This window comes from Odocoileus virginianus, chromosome 7, assembly GCF_023699985.2.
Source record: "Odocoileus virginianus isolate 20LAN1187 ecotype Illinois chromosome 7, Ovbor_1.2, whole genome shotgun sequence".
NCBI lineage: Eukaryota > Metazoa > Chordata > Mammalia > Artiodactyla > Cervidae > Odocoileus > Odocoileus virginianus.
Window position 1 is genome coordinate 6,846,675 of NC_069680.1, and position 22,389 is coordinate 6,869,063.

General features: G+C 36.5%; 1 protein-coding gene across 3 annotated transcripts in view; it reads right to left on the bottom strand.

Moving 5' to 3' along the window:
• Positions 1 to 22,389, bottom strand: part of NT5C2 (5'-nucleotidase, cytosolic II) — a 149,490-nt gene that overhangs the window by 59,817 nt on the left and 67,284 nt on the right. For all 3 annotated transcript variants that reach the window (XM_070470095.1, XM_020897905.2, XM_020897904.2), the window contains exon 2: positions 12,525 to 12,649. In XM_070470095.1, the coding sequence (XP_070326196.1) occupies positions 12,525 to 12,625 (101 nt within the window). In that variant the 5' untranslated portion in view covers positions 12,626 to 12,649. The remainder of the gene's footprint in view (positions 1 to 12,524; positions 12,650 to 22,389) is intronic.

A 22,389-nucleotide genomic window follows, 5' to 3' on the forward strand; every position in this document is an offset into this window, starting at 1 on the left:
CATACCTTAAAGAAATACTAGTTGGATTTAAATTTTAAAAAACTTTTATCTTTAAACAGTTATCTAACTATCTTACCATAAAGATTTCTATTACTTACTATAAAATGTTTAAATAGTCACCAAGTGACTAAAACCACTACCAAATACTACAAATTCAAACTAAAATTATTTTCAGTTTATTTAGAAAAGCAGTATGGTGAAAGAGAATGAGCACCAGAGCAACTAGGTTTAAATTCAGCTTTCTGGCTGAATAAGTTAATTAACCTAAGCCTGAGATTTTTCATCTATAGAAGACAGATAACATCTGTCTGTCATTTGTAAGCACTCAAAGAACCATTGGAACTTGAGGGGTAACAGGGAAAAGCATTATCTCACCAAAATATCTCTTGGGAGATACACTGTAAAAATCCAATCCTCAAATTACACATGAATATGAAGGACTTTCACTATCCTCAAACCAAATTCCATAAATACAAGCATACAAACTGAATATGGAAAAATGATCTAATCCTTAAGAGTGCCAACTTCCCATGGCTTCCCTGGACTTCCAGCTTGTGGCATCACAGCTTAGTGTGGTGGAAATAAATGTAATTACTATTTTAAGACTTTCTACTTGTAAAGAGAAAGGAAAACAAAAATCTCACTTGAACAGAAGGTATACACACTTATACAAGTTTCCCGTGCAAAAGAAACTGCGTTGTCTAGCTATTTCAAACTCAGTTCATATATTTAAGAAATGTTTACTAAATGTCTATCTGCCAGCACCTAGTACCAATAATACAAACATGACAGTTCTTGATTTTAAGGAACCTCTAATGGAGGAGGTCCATCAAAAACATTAAAAAGCTGTCTGTAATTGCAGTATCAGACATATGCACAACAGAGAGGTGCACTTCCCTGTCTTACTGCAAGACAGGGGTGCCCAAATTGTTGCTGTTAAACTGACATTATACTAAGCACTTTTATAGTTATTATCTCATTTAATCTCAAATAACTCTGTGAGGTAGAAATGATTCATATTTCATAGATGACAGAACAAAGTTTATAGCAGTTAAATACTGTGATTCTAAAGAAATTAAAGTGAAATAATCCAAAATACTAACCCAAGGTCCAGGTTCCTAACCACCACACTAAAAAGGATTAGCAACTATTAATCAGATTAAGAGGAAAAGAGGGGTGGAGAACATTCCAACAGAAGAGAAATTATGAATGAAAAGCAGAGTGACACAGATATTATGGCGTGTGGGAAAAAACTTAGATGCAATTCAGCGTTGACAGAATACAAGAATTTGAGGAAGGGAGCTGCTCAAAATGAAAGTGGAAAGCAAAAGATTAGTCCTCACAGGGTCTTAAATACTATGTTAACAGGCTTAGGATTTATATGATAGCATTCTGGATATGATGCCACTCAAAGGTCTTAAGCTGGGTGATAAACATGATTTACAAAACAGATCTGAAGATGACAAGGCTAAAAGCAGGCAGACATAAGCGGGGTTATGGTTACTTTTGCAATGCATGACAGTGATGACCAGAGCCTGGACTAGCACCATCAGGAATGAAAAGAACAGGCCAGAATCTAGAAAGATTAGGAGGTTGTATTAAAGTGCACACATGCTCACATGTTTAAATGCATTGAAAGAGGACTAGAAGAATGCTCTCCAAACTACTGACATTGTTTACCTATGACAAAGAGGAATGGGGGTGAAAATGTAAATGAAGGGGAACTTTCATACTTTACTGTATATATTTCTGAATTCCTGAATATTGCACAATAAGAATTTAATTATGTATTACCTAAATAGTTTCAAGCACTTTTAAAAAGTAATTACAAGATTAAAATTTGGGGTTGATAACTGTATTATTCTCTATTTCTTGGATTGATGGTAGTCACACTCACAGATGGTTTGACTTCCTAACGAGAATAGTAACAATTATTTTTTAAAAAACTTTGAAAAGGGAAGTGGTTGGAAACAGAGATAGGAATGTACTTCAGATCATTTTGATTCTTAAACCAAAATTCATTAAGATTTAAATGTTTGAGGGACTTTGCTGGTGGTACAGTGGATAAGAATCCGCTTGCCAATGTGGGGGACATGGGTTTGATCCCTGGTCCAGGAAGATTCCACAGGCTGTGGAACAATTAAGCCTGGGTGCCACAACTCCTGAGCCAGTGCTCCTCAACAAGAGAAGCCACCGTAATGAGGAGCCCATGCACTGCAACTAGAGATGCAATGAAGATGCAGCACAACCAAAAATAAAATTAATTTTTTAAAAACCTAAGAAAGGGACTTCTTTTATAGAAAAGTATTTAAATGTTTAATATATAACTGGAAATTATATTTTTTAAAAAGTTAACAGTATATTTGAAAAAAGATTCCAAAATGAAATGCTGAAGAAAGTAAAAATTAATTAAAATAAAAAATGTGAAGAACAGATTCAGGTCAGACCCAACCGAAAACAGAATTAGTGAACTGGAAGGTAGGTCAGGAAAAACATTCCAGAATGTGACACAGAGACAAAAAAGGATGAAAAATACAAAAGAAAGGATATGAGAAGGGAGGAAAACAGTGCCAAAGTCTAACATACACTTATCAGAGTTCTTTCTCCAAAGAGAACAGAGCAAGGACAACACACGAAAAGATAACAGCTGAAAATTTATAAACCAATTAAAGGCAAGCATAGAATAAAGAACTCCAATGACTCCCAAGCACAATAAATAAAAAGAAATCCAAAGTTTATTACCTACCAATTTGGGGAGGAACATTAGTGGGAGTGACATTTCTGACAGTCTTTTTGAATAGTTTTGATTTTTGAAACCATGTTACTATTATATATAATACAGTTGACCCTTGAACAAGGAGAGTGTTGGGGCACCAAACCCCACACAATTGAAAAATCCACATATAACTCTGCAGTCAACCCTCTATTTCCTTGGTTCTGCAAACTAGGAATAGAAAAGAATCTCAAACTAAGATCAGAAAGGAACTGCCTCAAACTGATAAAGGGCAGCTGTGAAAAACCTACAGCTACCATCATACTTAATCATTAAAGACTGCAACCTTTCTTCCTAATTTAACAATTGGAAGAGTATTGGAAACTGAACTCTTTCAGCAAATAGAACTAAGACAACTGGATATTCACATACAAAAGAAGGAATTTAAACCCTCACCTTGCACCATATACAAAGTTAGCTCAAAATGTATATAAAACTTAAACATAAAATGATATCTCTCAGAAGAAAATACAGGTATAAATCGTTGTCCACAGATTAGCAATGATTTCTTAAACATGAAAACAAAAGCATGAGAAACAGAAATCATATACAGATTGAACTTCATGAGTAAAAACATTTGTCCTTCAAACGACACTACCAAGAAAGTGAAAAGACAACTCACAGAATGAGAGAAAATATCTGAAGATCATATACCAGACAAAGGTTTAATATCTAGAAAAATGAATAACTTACACAAGTCAACAATAAAAAGACAAACTCAGTTAAGAAACGGGCAAAGGATCTGAAGAGATATTTCCTGAAAGAAGTTATATAAATGGTCAATAAGAACATAAAAGATACTTAACGCCATTAATCATAAGGGAAATGCAAATCAAAACCAGAATACCACCACATAAACACTAGGACGGATACAGTAACTTTTAAAAACCCACTGACAATAATTAGTGTTATTTTGAGAATGTAGAGAAATTGGAAGCCACATACACTGCTGAAGGGAATGTAAAAAGATGCATTTGCATGGCCAAAGTTTGATGATTCTTCAATAAATTAAACAAAAAGTTACCATATGACTCAGCAAATTCCACTGCTATATATATAACCCCAACATTGAAAACATATCCACACAAGATGTACACACGAATGTTTGCAGGAGCATTACTCATACCAGCCAAATGTAGAAACAGTCCAAGTATTAAGCAACAGATGAATATATAAACAAAATGTAGTATATTCATACAAAGCAATATTATTCAGCCATTAAAGGAATTAAGTATTGACTCATGCTAAAGAATGGATGAATCCTGAAAACATCACGTGAAAAGACAGGAAAAAAGCCACATATTTTATGATTCCATTTATATGAAATGTCCAGAATAGGCAATTCTATACACAGAAAGCAGGTAAGAGACTGACAAGGACTGGGGAGAGAAGAGAATGAGGAGTAACTACTAACATGTGTAGACTTTCTTGTGAGGGTGATGAAAATGTTCTGCAATTAGAGAATGGAGATGTTTACACAACCCCCAATATACTAATATACTGAATTGTATATTACTATTTTATGTTCTATGAATTAATCTCAATAAATCTGTTTTTTAAAAAATCTGTATTAAGACAAATCAATAATAAGAGACAACTCAATTAGCAAATGAATGGAATAGTCAAGTCACAAGACAGTATCCAAATAGCTAGTTAACATGAAAATGGTGTTCAACCTAATAATTCACCAGAAAAATACAAATTAAAACCAAACTGATATGTCACAAAATAACCAACAAAATTACTTTTAAATTAGACATACTATTCAAGAGATTGATATTAAAATGTTGGTTACACTGCTTTCACACATTGCAGGTAAAACTGTAAATCAGAGTAACCACTTGGAAAATCTATTTTTCCTCTGTACTAAAGCTAAATGTATGCTTTACGAATTGGCCCAGAATACTACTCCTTGCTATTCTTTCATTTTTTTCAAAATTTGAATACAGTAAAATCAAACTTCTGGGTGTGCCATGTGATTGCATCACCCCCCCCCCCCCCTCAAAAACTCTCCTGCTTTCCTCCTGTAGTCACACTCCTCCTCCTCTGACAACTCCAAGAGTCCACTTATCAGTTCTCCATCACCAAATGTGCTCAGTCACTTCACCTGTGTCCGACTCTCTGCAACCCCACGGATTGTAGCCCGCCGGGCTCCTTTGTCCATGGGATTCACCATGCAAGAACACTGGAGTGGGTTGCCATGCCCTCCTCAAGGGGATCTTCCTGACCCAGGGATTGAACCTGTGTCTCCTGCATTGCAGGCAGATTCTTTACCACGGAGTCACTGGGGAAGCCCCTCCATCACTCTAGTTTTGTCCTTGAGAGTACCATATGAACAGAATCATACAGTGTGGAACTTCTTAAGACTGGCTTCTTCGACCCAGAATTGTCCTTGAGGGTTAAGGTGCTGTGTCTTATTGACAGTGTGGTTCCTTTTTCCTGAGTTATATTTCATTGTGTGGATGTATTGCATTTTATTTAGGCATTCACTCACTAAAGGATATTTGGGTTGTCTCCTGTTTGAGGCAAAACCAGTCAATCCTAAAGGAAATCAACCCTTAATATTCATTGGAAGGACTGATGTTGAAGCTCCATTACTTTGGCTACCTGATGCGAAGAGCTGACTTACTGGGAAAGGCCCTGATGCTGGGAAGATTGAAGGAAAAAGAAGAAGTAGGCAACAGAGGATGAAATAGTTAGATAGCATCACTGACTCTATGTTCTTGAGTTTCAGCAAATTCCAGGAGACAGTGAAGGACAGGGAAGCCTGGCATGCTGCAGTCCATGAGGTTGCAAAGAGTTAGACACGATTTAGTGATGGAGTAACAACAGACTAATATACTCTACACATTATTCGTGCAGTTTTTTTCATGTGAGCACAAAGTTTTCATTTATCTAGTACAAATATCTAGGAGTAAGATCTCTGGGTCATTAGCTAAATGTCTCTAACTTTATAAGAAACTACCAAACTGTCCTGCAGAGTAGCTGAAGCATTTTGCCTTTCTACCAACAATGAAACAGAATTCTGAATGCTCCACGTTCTTATCAACATTTGGTACTGCCAGTATTTTTTATTTTAGCCATTGTAATAGGTTTATACAATGGGGTTTTAATTGTCATTCCCCATTCCCTAAAAGCACATTCCCAACACGGCTGGGGATGTTACGAATGTCTTTTTATGCCCTCCATATGTCCTCTGCAATGATGTGTCGGTCTTTTGCCCATTTCTTTCATTGAGTTGTTCTTATATTGTTGAATTTTAAAAGTTCTTCATATATTCTGAATACAAGTCCTTAATCAGATGTGTGACTTACAAATATTTCCTAAGTTGGTAGCTAAAAACTGAAAAAAGTCAAAAGCTCCAAAATGAATAAACAAACTGTGGCATAATCATACAACGGAATGCCAGATAGTAATAAAGAAGAACAAATTACTGACACGCACAACAACATGGCTGAATCTCTTAGACATTATGCTGAATAAAAGAAGCCATATCCAAAAGAATCCTTGAGGGAGTTCCCTGGTGGCCTCATGGTTAGGGTTCTGGCTTTCACTGCTGGACAATCCCTGATCAGGGAACTGGGATCCTGCAAGCCGCAAGGCATGACCAAATATTATTTTATAAACATATTGGTTTGGCCAAAAAGTTCATTCAAGTTTTCTTGTAAGATGTTACAGAAAACATACGTATATACACATACACAAAAGAATCCTTGAAGGTGAAATAGACTATATAAATATGAATAACATTTCCTCAGCCAAAGTTTCTTACTATAGGATTTCATTAAATCAAAGATTTGCTATCTTTTGTTCTCTCTCTTCCTTGCCACTGCCATGACCACCACTACTTTCCTTTTTCATTTTACTTTTTGTTTGGGGAAAAAGCACAGAGGGAATGGTGGCAGAGAAACTGAGAATGTTTTAGGATCTAGCATCTTCTTTTGAATAATAAAGTTTAGAGAATTTGTATTCCATGAAGTAGCATCACTGCACATTTTAAAGAGAACTTGTATCTAGAGCACACAATACCCATGATACAAGAAGTTATGTCACTGAGAGAATTTTATAAATTAAACTTGCTATGTTGAGATAACTATAGATTCACATGCAATAGTAAGAAATAATATAGAGAGATTCCTATACTCTTCATCCCCAATGGGAACATCTTGCATAAATATCACAACCAGGAAACTGACATTGATACAACTCACCAACCTTATTCAAGTTTCACCAGTTTTATATGCACTCATTTGTGTCTGTGTAGATTCATGTAATCACCACTAGAGTCAAGATACAAAACAGTTCCATCACAAGGATTCCTTGTGCTACTTTTTACAGCAACACCCATCTCCCTCCACCCAAGCCAATCCCTAACATCAAACCACTACTCTCTCCCCTATCTCCATAATTTTACCATTTCAGGCATGCTATGGAGTAATACAGTAAGTAACTTTGTGAGATTTGCTTTATTAACTCAGCATAGTTTTCTTGAGCTGCATTAAAGTTGGTGCATCATAGTTCATTCCTTGTTACTGCTGAATAGTATTCCATCACTCAAATGTTCAAAGTCTTACCAATCCCTGAGTCCTCATTTGTCATTCCTTAGGAATACGAAACACTAGCCAAAGCATTAGAATGATATACTAACAAAAAAATTAATATAGTTCTGATACTCTACCTCATTCTTCTTACTCTGACAGGACATCTGTACATTATTTAAGGATGGCTTCTTGGCATTTCTGAGAACCTTATTTCCATGTGACTTTCAATCTACAATATGGCTACTGAAACTTTAACAATTTATCCACCTGAATATTAGAAACTATACTAAAATAGCAGGTTAACTCAAAATGATACAAAATGGTAAGTAATGATAGATAAGTGCCTCTAACTTTATAAGAAACTACCAAACTGTTCTGCAGAGTAGTTGGAGCATTTTGCCTTTCTACCAACAATGAAACAGAGTTCTAAATACTCCACATTCTTATCAACATTTGGTATTGCCAGTATTTTTAATTTTAGCCACTGTAATTTGTATATACAACATGGTTTTAATTGGCATTCCCTATTCCCTAAAACGGGCTTCCCTGGTGGCTCAGAGGTTAAAGCGTCTGCCCGCAATGCGGGAGACCTAGGTTCGATCCCAGGGTCAGGAAGATCCCCTGGAGAAGGAAATAGCAATCCACTCCAGTATTCCTGCTTGGAGAACCCCATGAATTGAGGAGCCTGGTGGGCTACAGTCCACAGGGTCACAAAGAGTCGGACACGACTTAGTGACTTCACTTCTTCCCTAAAAGCACATTCCTAACATGGTTGGTGATGGTATAAAATGGTATCATTTTTATGATACAAAAAGTGAATGACATTCATGTGATATCCGTAAGTAATTGAGAAAAAAATTAAACTTCACTTACCTGTAGTCCTTGTCTGCATAAAATCTGACACCTGTCTTTAATCTGAGGTTAAAACATTATTAACATCTCTAATTCTACTAATGTGCTAAGCTCTAGGTACTAAAAAGTAAATTCCTTTTATTCCTTAGACATATATGATAAATTTACGTTGACTGGAAAATAAATTATTATTCAACAGATCTAAGTAAATACTGATATAAAGGCCAAAATTTCAATTAAAAAAATAATTTCAGACAACTATACAAAGAACTTTAAGGACAAAGTGACTACAATGTCTTTCAAAATAAGACAAAAGTTTGGATAACCAAAAATTCACAAACCCAGTTATTTATCTAATTTCAGTTTGACAAGATAAAAACAACTGATGAATTCACAAGCTATGTTCACAAAGAGCAAATTCACTTACAAAAATTAATCTGTACAGTAACCATTGAAACTTTAAAAGGATAAAACCAAATACCTGACTTCAGCATCCAGGGTACTGTCAACAGGAAGAGCAGATGAAAATTCTAATAGTTCCACTCCTGGATTTGGTGGACACAAACTGTGACTGGTACTCATTATTATCAAATTCTAGATATCCAACAGGGTACTATTCAAAAGGTAATTGTTTAACCTGCCTCCTTCAAGCCACAATAAGATCTAAACAGCTCAGCCTGTCTTCTGACCATATACAGAAACATATTCCAATGAAGGGTTCCGCCTGATGATTAACCCCAGCATAGACAACTCAACAATCATAATAAGGAAATGAAAGAACACGTCATACATTCTGAAGGCCAGTTTCTTAATAATGACACATGAACATCATTTCCATATTGTAACTTAGAAGACTAATATTAAGCAAGAAAAAAAGTTGGAAGTTAGGTATTTATTTACTTAAAAATATTTAGCTTCTTCCAAAAGGGAATTCTGAAGCATCACATACAAGGTACAATTATGATAAATGATCATCACAGCTTGCCTGATTTAACCAAGGATAAATTACCAATTCCAATAAATGTCTTTAATATGGAGCCCTGAAATAGAATATAAATTGACTTAACTAAAAAACTAAATTTCTTTTCAAAGCTTTCTATTAAAAAATTTTAATTAACAAAAGCAAATACCTGCAAGAGTTCAAGAACCTAATTCTCTATATTAAAAGGAAATTCTGGAATATGCTACAACAAAGATGAATCTTGGTGACATCATGCTAAGTGAAATAAGCCAGTCACAAAAGACAAACACTGGATGATTCTATTTACACGAGGTACTTGCTGCTGCTAAGTCCCTTCAGTCATGTCTGACTCTGTGCAACCCCATAGATGGCAGCCCACCAGGCTCCCCCATCCCTGGGATTCTCCAGGCAAGAACACTGGAGTGGGCTGCCATTTCCTTCTCCAATGCATGAAAGTGAAAAGTGAAAGCGAAGTCGCTCAGTCGTGTCCGACTCTCAGCGACCCCATGGACTGTAGCCTACCAGGCTCCTCCAAACATGGGATTTTCCAGGCAAGAGTACTGGAGTGGGGTGCCATTGCCTTCTCCACACGAGGTACTTAGGGTGGTCAAAACCATCAAGACAGAAAGATAATGGTGACTGGTTGCCAAGGGTTAGGGTGAGGGGAGACTGGAAAGTTATTATTGCTCAATAGGCATAAGGTTTTAATTTTACAAAATGAAAAGAGTTGTGGGGATGGACAGTGGTGATGACTACCTAACAATGTGTATATACTTAATACCACTAAACTGTATACTTAAAAACAGTTAAGATGACAAATTTTAGGTCATGTATACTTCACTAAAATAGAAAAAAGGGGAAAAAAGTTTTAAATGATCTAAAAGTTCAAACCGTTCATGATGCTTTTTCTATTCTTCCTATTACTCTACTATACTAAGAACACAGGGTGTGAGAGCCTGTCTAAAATCTTCCAGGAGGTTATCATTCCAAATGAGTCAGAAGTGCTGTCAGGCTGTGACACATTAAATACAATTAGGATACTTGATGTTTCCTAGATGACCTCTCTTCACTACATAATTCTAAGCCCTTGTTTTCAGTGATGTTACATCATAACCAAATGTATACTTTATGAATATAAAGGCTACAATAAAAAAACTGAATAGAAAATATAAAACACCTCTCTCTAGATTTTTTCTCTTCCAAATGCATATGTTATGCCTTTTATTTTACACACACCTAAACACTCTGTTTTACAGTTTAATTCCCACATACATGAAGCAACATGTCTCATCACTGCAGAGGATCACCAGTACCCACTGACTAATTGAGTCTTCCTATTTTGATGGGAATTAACAGAATCAAATCAATTTGTTATGAAATACTGTTTCCTTTCTAATAGATTTGCACCACTAAGTGACCAAAACAGAAAACTTATTGGGGTCTAAAATAAGTTATACTGCCTACAGTGGGATGGACTGAAGATTCCACCTTGTCAAGACAGATTTGTTGTCAGCTTATATGTTCAATTTATATCATGTTGAGCTCCAGGACTATGTGAAATATAAAAATGCATTAAATGAAACTGATAAGACAGGACAGTTTACACTGCATGAAGCTGTTCAACAAACTCTGGATGATCATTAAAACCCCTTTGTCTAAACCAAATCAAGAATGTAGAAGTAACTGGTGTTCTCAATGAACATAACAAGCAAACAGAAAAAGCAGAATGAAAGATTTGGAATTTGGAAAAGGCAGTACCCATGTTTTAAACTCAAGAATACAAAAATCAGCACATTTTGTGAGGTTCAGGGTTCATCCTTTGCATCCTTCTAAGAATGTGACACTAGTTGGCAGGAAGGTGTGGTTTTCACCTGAAGTGATAAAAATTTGTGTATACCACATATTAAATGATTCAAATATACACTTTTTTGCTTTGGGAATTCAGTTTTTAATTTTTCATCTTTTACTCTCTAAGTTTCCAAAATTTTGTTCTATGGTACAAGTAGTACTCATAATATGTGTTCTTATGTTTTTTTCCATAATGTAAACAATGAATTGGAAAAAAAAATGCTACCTAGTGACCTAGTATCAGGAAAATATCACCAATCTACTTAAAAACCAACTACTAATACAATAATTAACTTTCAAAATATTCAATATTCAGTATCAATCTTCTTCAAAATATTAATGCTTACTGAACCACTGAAATGTTACCTAATCTGGATTAGCTTTCCTACACAATAAAGAATGGAACCAGAATAATTCTTTCGTCTGTTTTACAAAAACTTATCTGTATAAACTAATTTAACCATCTCAGAACAGATGAGTAATTGAGTTATCACAGATTTCCTGGAGTTCCCATGCAATTTTTTTGGCACTACCAGTAAACCAGCATTTCTACTTATTCCTGGCTTTCCCAAGATGGAAGCAGAAATGGTTCTAGTGTGGCCCAGATGTTTCTATCAAGTATAAACTTCTAATTTATGTCTAAAACCAATGATTCCTAATTACAATACCTACTTTCAAGTATCTCAGCTACTTAAGGTTCAGGTAGCCATTAAAATTTAGAAAGAGCCATTTAACTGAATCTATTAAAAGTGGCAAGTAAATTGAGAATACTTTACACTTTAAATTTTTAAAGGAAAAATGATTTAAAGGAAATTTTAAAATCTTAACATAAGAAAACACTGTTAATATCAAGAATTATTTACATTCAAGACTAACACAGTAACCAGTAGGCACAATTCTAAAACTCTATTTAAAAATTATAATCAGTTTCTGGCAAATAGTAATTAAGAATTGTATTATTAATAACTAAGGCACAATCTTTTAGCTGCTGAAGACTTTCTGCTCTTGAGGACTTTTATTAGTAGATATAAGAAGATATAAGAAGCAGTAAAAAGAAATTTTTTTTTTTAAGCAGCAACAGCAATGTGGTTAAAAGTCTGGCAATTAGAAGTCTGGACTTTGGACTGGTTTGAACCATGAACTAGCTATGTGATCTAGGGTAAATTACCTAACCACTCTGCACACTAATTTCATAATCTGTAAAATGAAGATATTATATGCCCACTTTATAGAGCTGTTTTGAGAATTAAGCTGATAAAATAGGACCTCCCTGGTGGTCCAGAAGTTAGGAATCCGCCAATGCAGGGGACACAGGTTTGATCCCTGGTCTTGGAAGATCCCATATGCCATAGAGCAACTGGGCCCATGCGCCTCTACTACTGAGCCCAAGACCCCTCGAGTTTGTGCTTCACAAGAAAAGCAACCAAATGACAAGGAAGAGTAGCCCCTGCTTGCCGCAACTAAAAAAAGCCCAGACGCATGGCAACAAAAAGCCAGCGCAGCCAAAAATTTAAAAATAATAAATAAAATAAATAGACTAAATACTTACCGATGATAGGCTTCTCGCCGATACTTTTTCAGGGCATGTTTATCCATGTTAGCAGGCATATCTGCCGCATTTTGTAACCGATCACTCCAGGAGGTTGTCATTTTGTTTTAATTGTACGCTCAATTCTAGAAAAGAAAAATCAGTAATTTAGCATATTAACACTGTCATTCATATATTGATATCAGATTTTTAAAAAAATTAGTAGAATTGTAGATTGCAAACTGTCTGATGTAACTATCTATTTAAATATATTGAGGGCCTTCCCTGGTGGTCCAGTGGTTAAGATCAGCCTCCCAAATGCAGGGGATGCGGGTTCAATCCTTGGTCAGGGACTAAGATCCCACATGCTGTGGGTGCGACTCGGGCCTCACAGTGCAACTGCTGAGCCTGTATGCCACAAAGAGGATCCTGCATGCTACAAGTGAGACTCGATGCAGACTAAATAAATGAACATTTTGAAAAAATAAAATAAAATGTATTGAATATGGAAATACACTGAAAATTGAACCAACACTTCTAAACTATCTAAATTTAGGAAAATAATTTCATAGGTAATTTCTATCCAGAAAGATCACATATATCACTTTCAAATAATTAAGCATGACAGTCAGTAATAATTTACTTTAATCCTAGATTCTAGAAAAGTAGCTGAGACCACAAAGATTTGAGAAAATATATAATGTTCAGTTAACATATGTGAAGTTAAAATATGTAAGGTAAGCAATTTTTAAATTCTGATAAACAGCAAAATCAATCAATGGTAGTACAAATATAAGTCACGTGCATTTGACTTCTAATTAGATTATGCTTTTGTATTTTTCTACAATAAATTATCTTCCACATAGCATTAAAGACTGAACTAGAAAAAAATAAATAAATAAAATGAAGGAATGGAAAGAAGTAAAAAAAAAAAATATTAAAAAAAAAAAAGACTGAACTAGAAGAAGAAATAAACTAAAAGATTTAATCTCATTAGAATAAACATTTAAAGCCAGGTAAGCAGGTAAATGTCTTTACTGTATTTTAACTATAGGTCCTGTTATAGGTTTCACTTCTATTTACAGAAGTTTTCATCTGTAAATAGTTTTAAATAAGGATGAAAAATAACCTTTTAGAGTTAAATCTTTATTAACATTTTATTAAAGTACCAATAGGGCTTCCCTGGTGGCTCAGAGGGTAAAGCATCTGCCTGCAACGAGAGAGACCTCGGTTCGACCCCTGGGTCGGGAAGATCCCCTAGAGAAGGAAATGGCAACCGACTCCAGTACTCTTGCCTAGAAAATCCCATGGACAGAGAAGCCTGGTAGGCTATGATCCATGGGGTCACAAAGAGTCAGACAGGACTGAGCGACTTCACTTCCACCTTTCTTTCTTTCATAGTACCAATACTTGTGAAAACATCTGCATTCTAACTTATTCCCAATTTTGAAAATGCTAACACTGTTTACATTAAGTCAATTTTTAAATAAGTCATCTTTGTAGCTTTTGAAAATAATTTATTGAAGCAAAATTCACATAAGAAAACAAACATTTTATAGTGAATAAGTCGATGGCATTTAGTATGCTCATAGTATAGTGCAACCACCACCTCTACCGAGTTCCAAAATATTTTTATCACTCCAGAGTAAAACCCCTTACTCAGGGATTCCCTGGTGGTCCTATAAGACTCCACATGCCCAATGCAGGGGGCCTGGGTTCATTCCCTGGTCATGGGACTAGATATCCCACATGCCACAACTAAAGATCCCACATGCTACAGACAACAAAGATATAAGATCCCACGTGCCACAACTAAGACCTGGTGCAGCCAAATAAATATTACCAAAAAAAAAAAAACTTACCTAGTAAGCAGTTTCTCCCCATCCCCCCTACCCCCTGGACACTACCAATTCCAGTTCTGTCTCTTTGGATTTATCTATTCTGGTTATAGCATTTAAGCAGAATCATGTAATACATGAGTTTTTGTGTCTGGCTTCCTTCACTTAGCATGTTTTCTAGATTCATCCATGTTGTATCATGTTTCAGATACTTCACTCCTTTTTATGGCTGAATAAGAAATATATCGTTTGTATGTACCACAATTTGCTTATCCATTCATCCATTAATGGACATTTGGATTCTTCTACCTTTTAGTTACTGTGAACAGTACTGCTATGAACATGTATGAACAATGCATTTATTTGAGTACTAGTTTTCAATTCTTTTGGATATATATTTAGATCTGTAATGTTCCTGAAGTAATCAAAATTTCCAAACCCTTTAGGTAACTGTGGTACTGGCTAGTACTAGTCAAGGGACTTCCCTGGCAGCCCAGTGGTTAAGACTCCATGCTTCCACTGCAGGGTTCACAGGTTCGATCCCTGATTGGGAAACTAGAATTCTGCATACCACAGGTGTGGCCAAAAAAAAAAAAAAAAAAAACTCTAGTTAAAAACTAGTTTTAAAAACTAGTTAAAAACTATATTTTAAGACTCTTCTATGCCAAAGCCTTTGACTGTGTGGATCATAATAAACTGTGGAAAATTCTGAAGGAGACAGGAATACCAGACCACCTGACCTGCCTCCTGAGAAACCTGTATGCAGGTTAGGAAGCAACAGTTTGAACTGCACATGGAACAACGACTGGTTCCAAATAGGAAAAGGAGTATGTCAAGGCTGTATATTGTCACCCTGCTTATTTAACTTATATGCAGAGTACATCATGAGAAATGCTGGGCTGGAGGAAGCACAAGCGGGAGTCAAGATTGCCGGGAGAAATATCAATAACCTCAGATATGCAGATAACAACACCCTTATGGCAGAAAGTGAAGAACTAAAGAGCCTCTTGATGAAAGTGAAAGAGGAGAGTGAAGAAGTTGGCTTATAGCTCAACATTTAGAAAACTAAGATCATGGCATCTAGTCCCATCACTTCATGGCAAACAGATGGGGAAACAGTGAAAATAGTGGCTGACTTAATTTTGGGGGGCTCCAAAATCACTGCAGATGGTGATTGCAGCCATGAAATTCAAAGATGCTTTACTCCTTGGAAGGAAAGTTATGACCAACCTAGACAGCATACTGAAAAGCAGACATTACTTTGTCAACAAAGGTCCCCCTAGTCAAGGCTATGGTGTTTCCAGTACTCAAGTATGGATGTGAGAAGTTGGACTATAAAGCTGAGTGCCGAAGAATTGATGCTTTTGAACTGTGGTGTCGGAGAAGACTCTTCAGAGTCCCTTGGACTGCAAGGAGATCCAACCAGTCCATCCTAAAGGAGATCAGTCCTGGGTGCTCATTGGACGGACTGATGCTGAAGCTGAAACTCCAATACTTTGGCCACCTGATGCGAAGAGCTGACTCATTTGAAAAGATCCTGATGCTGGTAAAGATTGAGGGCAGGAGGAGAAGAGGACAACAGAAGATGAGATGGTTGGATGGCATCACCGACTCAATGGACATGGGTTTAGGTGTTCTCTGGGAGTTGGTGATGGAAAGGGAGGCCTGGCGTGCTGCAGTTCATGGGGTCACAAAGAGTCAGACAAGACTGAGCAACTGAACTAAACTTAAAATATAAAATTAATATGTCATTTTTCAGGCTATTATAACTGAATCTAGATATGAGGGTTTTTGTCTTTAAAAAAATTCATATAGCAAACCCAGACTATTTTGTGAACCCCCCCCCCAAAAGGGTTAAATTTTGAAAACTAGAGCATTACAATGGAACTTCAATAATTTTTCATGTGGGGTGGGTTTGGATATTGAGTGAAAAAAACAGGACTATATTCACATAAGTTTAAATAAGACTCAGAAATGAAATTTGTATTCTATGATAAATTAAGAGAAATTAGAATAATCATGCCATTAAAGAAAAGCTTCAATTTGAGTTCAAGTCCTACTGTGGTTATAGTTCATATAGCACAGAAAATAAATTTTTATTTATTTACTGTTAAGGCCATAAGTGAATTCCAACTTTTAAAAATCTCTAACAGTACTCACAAAAGTCTGCTTCTTTTTATTTTTAAAAAGTTAAGTAGATCAGCAGAGGGTGAACCCTCTAATCTTCACCTGAATATTGATTAGCACATATGTAGTTTGATTTCCTCAGTGAGGAAACCACACAAGGCCCTAAAAAGAACCAGCTAAAGAGTGTTGAGGAAACAATTTCTGAAGCTCACAGACTAGGAAGAGTTCCTGCCTCTATCGGCTAGAATGGAAAACTTCATCATCATATAGTATTAAGTAGAGCAGTTGGAAGGATTTTGTGTCTGTAGAAGGCCAAAATTATCTGGGCTGCTCTGATCCTGCCTAGCAAAGGTTAAAAGCAAGACCTAAAAAAGATCAAACTGCTTCCAAGTAACTTAGCTATGTCACAAAATAAAAATATGTGTAAGAATACAAAAATATCTATTACTTAACAATGTAAAATGTATACTGTATGGCATCCAATAAAAAATTAGCAGCATTCAAAGAAAAAGAAAAATATGATACACAAAGAGGAGAAAAATCAACTGATGCAAACCCACAAATGACACAGATGATAGAATATTCAAAGACACTAAGTTGTTGTTATTAGTCTGTGTGATAAGTTGCTTGATTCCAACTCTTTGCAGTCCTAAGGACTATAGTCCAGGCTCCTCTGTCCATGGGGATTCTCCAGGCAAAAATACTGGAGTGAGTTGTCATGCCTTCCTCCAGGGCATCTTCCTGACCCAGGGATCGAACCCAAGACTTTTATTATTAGTCTAGTAGACTTAAAACGCTAAGTATAGGTATGAAAAATTTTCTAAAAATACACAAATCAAACATCTAGAAGTAATTACAACAATATCTGAGGTGGAAAACATGCTAAATAGATCAATGACAGAGCAGACACTACAGAAAACATCAGTGGACTTGGAAGACATAGCAATAAAAATTATCCAAATTAAAAGAGATCAGTGGCCTGTGCAACATGTTAAATTATATTCTGATTTCTAATATATGCATAATAGAATCCACAAAAGAGAGAGGACAGAAAAAAAAATATTTAAAGAAACAGTGGGTGAAAATTTGCCAAATTTCATGAAAATTAGAAATCTACAGATCCAAGAAAACTGACCAAACCTCAAGCATATGAGATAAGAAAACTACACCAAGATACATCAAAATCAAATTATTTAAAAGGAGTGATAGAAAACATTAAAGAAAAAGCTAGAAAGAGAAGACATCGAGAGAAAAAAAGAAAAAAAATGTTTATCTGAAGCAGTGAAGTCAAAGGAAAGTGAAGAAACACTTCTAAAGTACCGAAAAAACATAAGTGCCAACGTAGGATTCTTTACCCAACAAAAACACCTTTCAGACATACAAAAACTGAAAGAATTAATCACCAGAAGACCAGAAGAAATTTTAAAGAAGTCCTTCAGGTAAGAAGAAAACAATACCAGATAGAAACCAATCTACACAGGGATGTCCTTGGTGGTCCAGTGGTTAAGAACCTACCTTCCAATGCAGGGGATACAGGTTCAATCCCTGGTCTGGGAAGATCCCACATACTACAGAGCAACTAAGTCCATGCACCAGAACAGTGCCGCAACTACTGAGCCTGCATGAAACAGCGATTGAAGCCCATGTACCTAAAACCTATGCTCCACAAGAGAAACCACTGCAATGAGAAGCCCTCACACTCTAACAAAGAGTAGCCCCCGTTTACTGCATCTAAAGAAAGCCCAATGTACAGCAACAAAGATCCAGTGAAGCCATAAATAAATAATTAAAAAAAAAAATCAATCTACACAAAGGAATGATAACTATAAAATATTAAGTACTTTCAAAATACAACTGTTTGAAGCAAAAATAATAATAGTATATTGTTGCGTTCTCAGTCACTTCAGCTGTATCCAACTCTTTGTGACCCTGTAAACTGTAGCCCACCAGGTTCCTCTGTCCATGGGATTCTCCCAGGCAAGAATACTGGAGTGGGTTGCCATGCCCTCCCCCAGGGCATCTTCCCATCCAGGGATCGAACCCAGGTCTCCCGCATCATAGGTGGTTTCTTTACCATCTGAGTCACTCAGAAGGCTTACAGAAATAAAATATATGACAGTAATAACACAAAGGTGGAAAGAAAGAAACCAGAAATATAGAATTTTAAGATTCCTATAGTATACATGAAACAGTATAATACCACTTGAAAGCAGACTGTGATAAGGTAAAGATGCATATTACTTACCCTAAGGCAATCACCAAAGTAACAAAGCTATAGCTTAATCAGGCAACAAAAGAGGTAAGGGGAAACAAGAAATAACCCAAAACATGAGACAAAGAGAAAAAGGAAACAACAAAGCAAACAAAAAACAGCAAAGAGGTAGAAGCACCTTCCACCACATTTAAAAAGTTACATTAAGGGTTTTTTGTACCAAACATAATTTGTATTCACTGCTGGTGAGAATTCAAAGTGGCACAGCCACTTTCAAAGATAGTTTGGCACTTTCTCATAAAACTAAACACTGTCTCACCACGTGATCCAGCAATCATGCTACTTGCTATTTACCCAATGAAATTGAAAACTTATGTCCACACAAAAACTACAGGATGTATTACACAAGGAGTATGCCCAAACATAATCTATGGACTTTAGTTAATAATAATGCCTCACTATTGGCTCATCAATTCTAACAAATCAATTCTAACATCAATGCTAATACAAGATGTTGATAACAGGGGAAACTGTGTTTGTGGTGGGGCATGTGTGTGAGGGAATATTCAGGAGAACTCTTTTTTAATTACATTAAGTTTTAAACATCTACCCCAATTTAAAAAAAAAAGCTGTAAAGACTTAAATATTGATATTAAGACATGATGCCACAAAACTCCTAGAAGAGAACACAGGCAAAACATTCTGTGACATAAACTGTACCAATGCTTTCTTAGGTCAGTCTCCCAAAGGCAATTAAAAAAGAAGCAAAATGGGACCTAACCAAATTTATAAAGCTTTTCCACAGCAAAGGAAACCATAAATAAAATGAAAAGACAACCTACAGACTGGGAGAAAATATTTGCAAATGATACAACAAGGACTTAGTTTCCAAAATACATAAACAGCTCATACCACTCAAAAACAACAATAAAAATAATCCAATAAAAAATGGGCAGACCTAAATAGACATTTTTCGAAAGAAGACATTTAGATGGCCAATAGGCACATCAAAAGATGCTCAATATCACTAATTATTAGCAAAATGCAAATCAAAACTACACCCTCATACCAGTCAGAATGGCCATATCATTTAAAAGTATTCAAATAACAAATGTTGGAGAGGGTGTGGAGAAAAGGGAGCCCTCCCACATTGTTGGGAGGAATGTAAACTAGTGCAGCGAGTATGGAAAACAGTATGGAGGTTCCTTAAAAAAACTAAAAATAAGAGTATTCCCTGGTAGTCCAATGGTTGGGATTCCAACCTTTCAATGTCAAGGGCACAGACAGGTTCAGTCCCTGGCTGGGGAGCTAAGATCCTATGCCACGTGGCACAGCCAAAAAATTAATTAATTAAATGGTTCATTTAAAGAAAGTAAGTCCATCCCTTATGCTGAGGTTTAAAAAAAAAACAACTGAAAACAGAGTTGCCATAAGATCCAGCGATCCCACTCCTGGGCATATATCCAGAGAAAACTATGTAATTTGAAAAGATACATGCACCCTGATGTTCACAGCAGCAGTATTCAAAACACAGAAGCAACCCAAATGTCCATCGACAAATGACTAGATAAAGAAGATGCTGTGTGTCTGTGTATAAAGTGGGATGTTGTTGCTGCTGTTTAGTTGCTAAGATTTGTTCAACTCTTCTGTGACCCCATGGGCTGTAGCCCACCAGGCTCCTCTGTCCATGGGATCTTTCTAGGCAAGATACTGGAGTGGGTTGCCATTTCCTTCTTCAGGGAATCTCCACAACCCAGGGATCGAACCCACGTCTCCTGCATTGGCAGGAAGATTCTTTACCACTGAGGCACCAGGGAAGCCCATTTCACATGCTAGCAAAGTTATGCTCAGAGTCTTTCAAGGTAGGCTTCAGCAACATGTGAACCAAGAACTTTCAGATATACAAGTTGGGTTTCAAAGGGACAACGGAACCAGGGATCAAACGGCCAACATTTGTTGGATCACGGAGAAAGCAAGGTAGTTCCAAAAAAACATCCACTTCTGCTCCATTGACTAAGCTCAAGCCTTGACTGTGTGGATCACAACAAACTGTGGAAAATTCTTAAAGAGGTGGGAGTACCAGACCTCCTTACCTGTCTCCTGAGAAACCTGTATGTGGGTCAAAAAGCAACTTGAAAACCGGACACGGAACAACAGACTGGTTCAACACTGGAAACGTGTACGACAAGGCTGTATATTGTCACCCTGATTGTTTAACTTCTAAGAAGAGTACATCATGCAAAATGCCAGGCTAGGTGAATCAAAAGCTGGAATCAAGATTGCTGGGAGAAATATCAACAACCTCATATATGCAGATGATACCCCTTTACTGGCAGAAAGTGAAGAGGAACTAAAGAGCCTCTTGATGAAGGTGAAAGAGAAGACTGAAAAAGCTGGCTTGAAACTCAACAGTCAAATCTATAAGGAAATTATATTTGTTCACAGACTTCAGTAAAGTGAGGATATGATAGATAAACAATAAATCAACTTACTACTAGGTTGGCATTACAAGTCATGTTCTGCACATTATGGTTTATATGTATATGAGTGACACAAAAATATTTCACTCCCTTCTGAAGTTTAAATATTGACTCTTTAATTTTGTTTATATATTCCACTTGTCTCTTTTCATGGCTAACAGAGGACATAAATGAAACAAAATTTTATTTTCATATTGTGTTTCCATTAAAGTGTTTTCTATCACTCTTTAGGTGGGAAGGGGGAGATAAGCTACAATCAGGGGGAAAACATTTGCAGTTCAGTTCAGTCACTCAGTCATATCTGATTCTTTGTGACCCCATGGACTACAGCATGCCAGGCTTTACTGTCCATCACCAACTTCCTGCTCAAATTCACATCCATCGAGTCGGTGATGCCATCCAACCATCTCATCCTCTGTTGTCCCCTTCTCCTGCCTTCAATCTTTCCCAGCATCAGGGTCTTTTCCACTGAGTCAGTTCTTCTCATCAGGTGGCCAAAGAATTGGAGTTTCAGCTTCAGCATTAGTCCTTCCAATGAGTATTCAGGACTGACTTCCTTTAGGACTGGCTGGTCTGATCTCCTTGCAGTCCAAGGGACTCTCAAGAAGACCACAGTTCAAAAGCATCAATTCTTCATCACTCAGCCTTCTTTATGGTCCAACTCTTAAAACCATATGTGATTACCGGAAAAACCATAGCCTTGACTAGACAGACCTTTGTCAGCAAAGTAATGTCTCTGCTTTTTAATATGCTATCTAGGTTGGTCATAGCTTTTCTTCCAAGGAGTGTCTTTTAATTTCATGGCTGCAGTCACCATCTGCAGTGATTTTGGAGCCCCCCAAAATAAAGTCTGTCACTATTTCCATTGTTTCCCCATCTATCTGCTATGAAGTGATAGGACCAGATGCCATGATCTTCATTTTTTAAATGTTGAGTTTTAAGCCAGCTTTTTCACTCTCCCTTTTCACTTTCATCAAGAGGTTCTTGGTTCTTCACTTTCTGCCATAAGGGTGGTGTCATCTGCATACCTGAGGTTATTAATATTTCTCCCAGCAATCTTGATTCCAGCTTGTGCTTCACACAGCTTCACACAGCCTGGCATTTCACATGATGTACTCTGCAAATAAGTTAAATAAGCAGAGTGACAATATACAGCCTTGACGTACTCCTTTCCCAGTTTGGAACCAGCCCATTGTTCCATGTCTGGTTCTAACTATTGCTTCTTGACC